This window comes from Crocuta crocuta, unplaced genomic scaffold, assembly GCF_008692635.1.
Source record: "Crocuta crocuta isolate KB4526 unplaced genomic scaffold, BGI_CrCroc_1.0 scaffold800, whole genome shotgun sequence".
Taxonomy (NCBI): domain Eukaryota; kingdom Metazoa; phylum Chordata; class Mammalia; order Carnivora; family Hyaenidae; genus Crocuta; species Crocuta crocuta.
In genome coordinates, this window is record NW_027531027.1 from 334,229 (window position 1) to 341,993 (window position 7,765).

General features: G+C 37.5%; 1 protein-coding gene across 1 annotated transcript in view; it reads right to left on the reverse strand.

The window, feature by feature from the left end:
* ZC3H12B (zinc finger CCCH-type containing 12B) overlaps positions 1-7,220 on the reverse strand; it is a gene marked incomplete at its 5' end in the record, with an annotated part of 15,132 nt that extends 7,912 nt beyond the window's left edge. The window contains one exon of the mRNA XM_077770996.1: positions 7,081-7,220. Coding sequence (XP_077627122.1) covers positions 7,081-7,220 — 140 coding nt within the window. The remainder of the gene's footprint in view (positions 1-7,080) is intronic.
* Positions 7,221-7,765: the final 545 nt, after the last annotated feature.

A 7,765-nucleotide genomic window follows, 5' to 3' on the forward strand; every position in this document is an offset into this window, starting at 1 on the left:
ATATAATCCTTGAATCCAGGAATAAATCCTACTTGATCATGGTGAATAATTATTTTAATATATTGTTGGATTTGGTTTGCTAGCATTCTATTGATGATTTTTACATCTATATTCATCAAATAGATCTGTAGTTCTAATTTTAGCAGTTTCTTTTTCTGGTTTTGATACTAGGGTAGTGTTACTCTCATAGAATGAATTTGGAATTTTTAGTTACTTTTCTATTTTTTGGAATAGTTTGAGAAAAATAGGTATTAAGTCTTAAAATTCTTGAAGAAATTCATCTGTGAAGCCACTCATCTTGTACTTTTGTTTGTTGGGAGTTTGGTGATTACAGATTCCATTTTTTTGTTGGTTAGCAGTCTGTTCAAGTTTTCTATTTCTTTATGTTTCAGCTTTGGTACTTTATATGCTTCTAGGAATTTATCTACTTCTTCTAGATTGTCCAGTTTGTTGGCATAGAGTTTTTTTGTAATCTTCTTTTATACTCATTGGTATTTCTGTTGTGTTGGTCGTTATTTCTCCTCTCCAATTTGTGATTGTGTTTGAGTCATTTCTTTTTTATGAGTCTGGGTAGAGGTTTACCCATTTTATTGATCTTTTTCAAAAATGCAGCTTTTGGTTTCATTGATATATTTTCTTAGTTTCTGTATTATTTATTTCTGCTCTAATTAGAAATTTATTTCCCTCGGGGCGCCTGGGTGGCTCAGTTGGTTAAGCATCTGACTTCGGCTCAGGTCATGATCACACGGTTCGTGGGTTCGAGCCCCACGTTGGGCTCTGTGCTGACTGCCAGCTCAGAGCCTGGAGCCTGTTTCAGAGTCTGTATCTCCCTCTCTCTCTGACCCTCCCATGCTCATGCTGTCTCTCTCTCTCTCTCTCAGAAATAAATAAAACATTAAAAAATTTAAAAAAAGAAATTTATTTCCCTCTTTCCGCTGGCTTCAGGCTTCCTTTGTTGTTCTTTTTATAGCCTCTTTAGATGCAAGGTTAAATTGTTTGAGATTATTCTTGCATCTTGAGGTTGGCCTATATTACTATGAACTTGCCTCTTGGAACTGCTTTTGCTGCATCCCACTGGTTTTTAGCAGTTGTAATTTTCATTTTTTTAGTCTATCCATTTATATTTAATTTTATTTTTTTAGTTTTTTTAAAATTCCAGTTAGCTTACAAGCAGTGTAATATTAGTTTCAGATGTACAGTTTAGTGATTCAGCACTTGCATACAACACCCAGTGCTCATCCCAAGTGCAGTCCTTAATCCCAAGCAACTATTTAACACATCTTCCCACCCACTTCCACTCTGGTAGCCATCAGTTTGTTCTCTACAGTTAAGACTCTATTTCTTGTTTTGCCTCTCTCCCTTTTTCCCCATGATTATGTGTTTTGTTTCTTAAATACCACATATGAGTGAAATCATATGGTATTTGTCTTATTCTGAGAGACTTATTTCACTTAGCATAGTGCTCTCTAGTTCCATCCATGTTGCAAGATTTCATTTTTTTAATGACTGAATAATATTCCATAACATATATATACCCCATCTTCTTTATCCATTCATCAGTCAATGGACATTTGGACTCTTTCCATAATTTGGCTATTTTAGTTAGTGCTGCTATAAACATCAGGATGCATGTATACTTTCAAATTAGTATATTTGTATTCTTTGGGAAAATGCCTAGTAGTGCAATGTGTAGGATGGTTCTATTTTTTTAACTTTTTGAAGAACCTCCATTCAGTTTTCCAGAATGGCTGCACCAGTTTGCATTCCCACCAACAGTGTAAGAAGATTTCTCTACATCTTTGCTTACACCTGTTGTTTCTTCTGTTGTTGATTTTAGCCATTCTGACAAGTGTGAGGTGATATCCCATTGTAGTTTTGATTTGAATTTCCCTGATGATAAATGATGTTGAGCATCTTTTTATGTGTCTTTTGTTCCATATACTTTTTTCATTTCTTCTTTTAATTCCTGGTTTACTCATCTATTATTTAGTAGCATGTTATTTAACCTCCATATATTTGTACTCTTTTCAGAATTTTTTGTGTGATTGATTTCTAGTTTCATAGCTTTGTGATCAGAAAAGATGCATGGTATTAGTTTGCTCTTCTTGAATTTATTGAAGACAATTTTTTGTGGGTGAAAATGTGACTTATTCTAAATAATCTTCTGTGTGCACTTGAAAAGAATGTGTATTTTTCTGCTTTAGGATAGAATGTTATGAATGTATCTGTAAATTCAGTTGACAGTGTGTCATTCAAAGCCATTGTTTTCTTTGTCGATTTTCCATTTACATACCTATCCATTGATATAAATGTGGTGTTAAAGTCCCCTATTATTATTGTACCATTATTGNTGACTTATATAAGTCTTGCTACCCTCACTTTTTTTTACATCTATTTGTATAATACAGGTTTCTCCATCTTCTCATTTTCAATCTGCAGGTGCTTTTAGATCCAAAATGAATCTATTGTAGGCAGCATATAGATAGGTCTTGTTTTCTTTATCCATTCTGTCACCTTATATTTTTTTTTATCAGAGCATTTATTCCATTTACAGTTAAAGTAATTATTGATAGATATGTATTTATTGCCATTATGTTACTTGTTTTGTGGTTTTCTTTCTGTGATCCTTTCTTGTCTTTCATGTTTTGCTGATTTTCTGTAGTGATATATTTGGATTCTTTCTCTTAATTCTTTGCATATTTATTAGTGGTTTTTGATATATGGTTACCATTAGGTTTGTATATATCCTCTTCTTCATAAAACTGTCTATATTAATTTGGTGGTCATTTATGTTTGAATTCATTCCTTTTTCTCTCCTCCCCTCCTTTCAGATATATATCATTATATTTTGTATCTTTTTATATCATTTTATTTTGTGAGTTCCTTGACTGATTTTTTACAGAAATATTTATTTTTACTGTTTCTGCATTTTTTATCTTTCTACTCTCATTTTTGGTGTCTCTTTTCCATTCAAAGTTCTCTTTAATATTTATTGCAAGACTGGTTTAATGGTCACACACTTCTTAGTTTTGGTTTATCTGGGAAACTCTTGATCTCTTTTTCTAGTTTGAATGATTGCCTTGCTGGATAGAGTATTTCTGGATGCGGGTTTTTTTCCCCCATCAGCACTTTGAATATATCATGCTACCCCATTCTGGCTTGCTACGTTTCTGTTGAAAAATCTCCTGTTAGCCTTATGGCTTTTTCGTTGTAATTTATTGACTTCATTTGTCTTGACACTTTTAGGATTTTTTTATCACTATATTTTGCAAACAATAAGTCTTAGTGTGTATCTGCTTTTGTTGATTTTGATGGGAGTTCTCTGTGCATCCTGGACCTAGATATCTGTTTCCTTCCCCAGTTTGGACAAGTTTTCAGCTATTCTTTCTTGAAATAAATTTTCTACACCCTTTTCTCTCTTCTTCTTCTTCTGGGACTCCTATAATACAAGTGGTATTACATCTGATGGAATCACTGAGTTCCCTAAGTCTATTCTCATTTTGCATAATTGTTTTTTTCTCCTTTGTTCAACTTAATTAGTTTCCATTACTTTGTCTTGTAGGTCACTAATTTGTTCCTCTGCTTCTTTCATCTTGCCATTCTTTCCATCAAGCTTGTTTCTCATGTTGTTTTTTGTGCCCTTTATCTCTGCTATGTCATTCCTTATTCTGTGTTAAGGATATCACTCATGTTTTACACTCTTTTCTCAAATCCAGTGAGTATCCTTATAAGTATTGTTTTAAACTCTTTATCAGACATGCTACTTATATCTGTTCCTCTTAGATCTCTGGTCATCACCTTGTCCTGCTTTTTAATTTGGGATAAATTTCTCTGCCTCCTCATTTTGTCTATCTATCTGTGTCTTTTTTTGTGTGATAAGAAAGTCACCCATGTCTTGTGCTCTTGAAAGTAGTGGCTTTTTGAAGAGGAGGTCCCGGAGTTCCCTGCAGTGCAGTGTCCCCTGTTCACCGGAACATGGCACTTTAAGAGAGTAGCCTGTGTGTGTTGTGTATGTCCTGCTCTTGTGCCTGAGTCAAGTTTTACTTTTAGTGCAATTGTATGCATTGACTCTCTCTTTTGTGGGCTGTGTTTGCTCTCTATAATATTAGTGGGACCCAGGCAGGCCATTTCTGAGGGTCATTCCCACTGGGGAAATTGAGAGTGGGGAGCAGTGTTATCAAATTTTGCATTGGGACTGTATTTTTTTTTTCTGAATACCTTAGAGCACTACAACACCTGAAGGCTGCATGTGGGGGCTGTCTGGGGTGTGATACTGAGTGCACCACATGACAACTGCTAGGCACAGCTGGGCACAGTGTGATGGCTGCTGGTGTCACATGGCTGGGTATAGCACGGCAGCTGATTGTGGGATACTTCAGCAGGTATGCCCCCAGCATCTGGATGTGATACACATTAGTAGCTATGCTCCAGGTGTATGGATGTAGCATGTGACAGTAGCTGGGGGTGCATGGCTAGGCGCTTCACTGTGGGTTGACCGGGTCTGTGGTGGCAACTGTGCACCTGGTGGTTGAGCAAGGCACATATCCAGTTTTAACAAACTTTACTCTGAGCTCTGGGTCAAGGCTACAGGTGTCCGTGTAACCCCATGTTCCACAAAGTACCTCTGTGTTTATTCTGGGGGTTGGGGGAGGAGAATGGTGACTCTCATGTCTCTTGTTCCCATAGAAGTTCCCCAACATGCTCCAAAATCAGTATAAACATATCTACCTCCTGTTTTGTAAGCTCTTGTTTCTATGTTCCCTGTTCATGGTCTGTTTTCTCTTTTAGAGTGGGACTAGGCTCTCTCCTCCATCTCAGCTAGCTCATTGCTGAGACAACTGACTTTAAATGTCAGGCTCCATGTACTGCTGGTTATATAAACTTACAGAATTCAGCCCCTCTGATATTCAAGACCAGATGTTATTGTAATTTGTCTTCCTTGCATGGGCTCCCTGGTGCTTTCCCCTCTCTGCAAGCACAGCTCCCTCCTTCCTGCAGGCTGCTTCCAACTAAAATACCATTTCTGCCCTTCTTTACCCCTCTAACATGTCTCCTTCTGTACATTTACTTGTGTAGTTTGTTCTGCTAGTATCCATATCACTCTCTGGTTTATTGACATAGATATGAGTGATATCTAGTTGCAATAGTGGGATGGCATGAGCTCAGGGTTTCCCTACTCTGCCATCTTACCTGTGCTTCTAATTAAAACACTTTTGCAGGACCCAAAAAGTATCCTGAGCCCTGGGCACTGGGCCTTCTGTGACTCATGGCTAATTTGTCTCTGACTCTCATGGGACTTCTATCTATATATATTTCACCCTATAATTTGCAAATCTCACATTCACTTCTTTGTTACAGCATGTGATCCATATCTTAATATGGTTTCTTTAGCTCTTTGGAAAATTCAGTCACTCACATATAACCATGTTTATCCCTCTTTAGTCTGAAGTCTATGGTCAAGTAGAAAAGCACTCCTTTTTTTTCCCCACTGTGTGCTTTATTCCTTACTGAACCGAAGTTGCCTCAATTTAACTGCCACAACACAATAACAGTTTTATTTGGATAATGAAAAAATCACTTAAAATATACTTAATATGAGGCTTTCTTCATCCCTCAAAAACAGCTATATTGAGGTGATATCACTTGGAACCCCCAGAAAATCAATTCTGCAGAATGGCAGATAGATCTCCACAGTTGGAAGGAGATAACATGGCAGATGCAAGGTGTATGGAAGGGAATTGGGGGAGAGAAAAATGTGGGGAGGAAGTAATCCCTTCCCTGCAGAGACAAAAAGGAGAGAGAGGTTGAAAAAGTGTGGCACTGAGTTTGCACAAGAGGAAAATCTCTCTGGACCACTCACTGGGAAGCAAGAAATACTGAGTGTCACAGGTGTTTGTTTGTTTGTTTGCTTGTTTGCAAACAACATTTGGAGCTCAAAATCTGAGGTTTTGGAAGAGTACAACTTTCTCCAGAGCTGAGCAGTGGTGTGTGCTCCTTGGGAGGAGGGAGTTGGCCCCAGTGAGCATAGCATGGTATTGGGATCTCCAGAGCTCATTGTAAGAGAACATTCCCCTTCCTTGAGTATTTTGGAAGAGAGTATATTGCCTCCCCAAGGTCAAAAGACCCTGTAGGCATCAGTAAAAAGGGTCTTTTATTAGCAGGAGAAAGAGGGACACCCATAGGGAATATGACCTTGCTGCTTTGGGCGGTGGTACACCATAGATTGTGCACACTGTACAGGTGTGAGACTGTTTTTCATGGACAAAGCACTTCAGACACAGAGAGAAGAATCTGTACTCTGAAGGAGAGTGGCAAACCCACATAGTTTCTGGTCCCTTAAGACTTCAGGTTTTGAATCCCAGTGGTGCACCAAAGAAAAAACGCAGGAGATTTGTGGTGCAGGGCCAGTTGACTGCCTTCACTATTATTCTATGAGGACTTCCTGAAGAGCGGGGATGGGGTGTATGAGATCCCCTGTCCTGGGACAAAATATTGGGGTAGCACCATTTTCCCCCCAACACCAATGCAGTGGGATTTCAGAGAGCAATAAAGTAGTCCCAGAGGAGGTAAGACCCATTTACACCAAACCCCACCCGCTTTTGCCTGACAACTGCATATTTATGGGGCAAGAATGACTCTGAACCAATGCAGCAGGCCTCTCTGAAAAAAAACAGATGAACATAAGGGAGGAAGGAAAAATGAGATGAAAACAGGGAGGAAAACCATAAGAGATTTAAATACAGAGAACAAATTGAGTATTGCTGGAGGAGAGGTGAGTGGGGGGATGGCCTAAATGGGTGATGGGCACTTAGGAGGGCACTTTTTGAGATGAGCCCTGGATGTTATTTATGAGTCATGAATCACTGGGTTCTATTCCTGAAACCATTACCACATTGTTAACTAACTTGAAGTTAAATATATAAATTAAAATAAATGTATATTTCAAATAAAAAATACACTTAATATAAGACATTTTAAATATACTTAATGAACTTATAAAATAATTATCTAATTTGGGATCATCAGTCTCTCCCCTATATTTGCCTCTGGATGGGCAGAAATGTCTTATTTAAATAGTACCTGTAATTGGTGCATCAGGACGGGATTGTTCCTTTCTCCATGCAGGCACAAAGACAGTAATATCTTTATGGCCCTTGTCTAGAAACCAGTCCACAGCAAGTTGTATTCCTCTACAGGAGAATTCTTCTTTATTCCCATGGCTTTCGGAAGATAGAGAATGAAAGGATAAAGGATCAACAATAGGTAGCAAGGAAATACTCCAAACAGGCTTCTTCTTAGTAACAAGACATTAACAACATAAATTTATTTGATTGCAAATTTGAAAAGGAAGTATTAACAGATAAATTGGGCAAAGATATATTTATTGTCATTATATTAAAAATTCATGAATAGTGTAGTAGATTTGTGCCTAGATTGCCTGTGGAAAATTCTAATCTCTTAGCATGAAGTCTGGTGTTCTGACATATACATAAACCACGCTAAATTATAGTTATTAAATAACTTGGATGGTAGAACAAATTGGCATACATTACATTACATATACCAATTATAGTACAGTAAAGTGGATATTGCTTGTCAAGACTCATCAGCAAAGAATAACCATTTTTCTAGAAGGTTTATTAAGACAGTATAATGGGGTCTCTCTCTTTAGATTTCTCACTTGCCCACTGGTAATCACTGAACTACAAGAGGAATTAGCTCCAATTATATTATTTCCTTTGGATAAATTCATACATAATCTCAG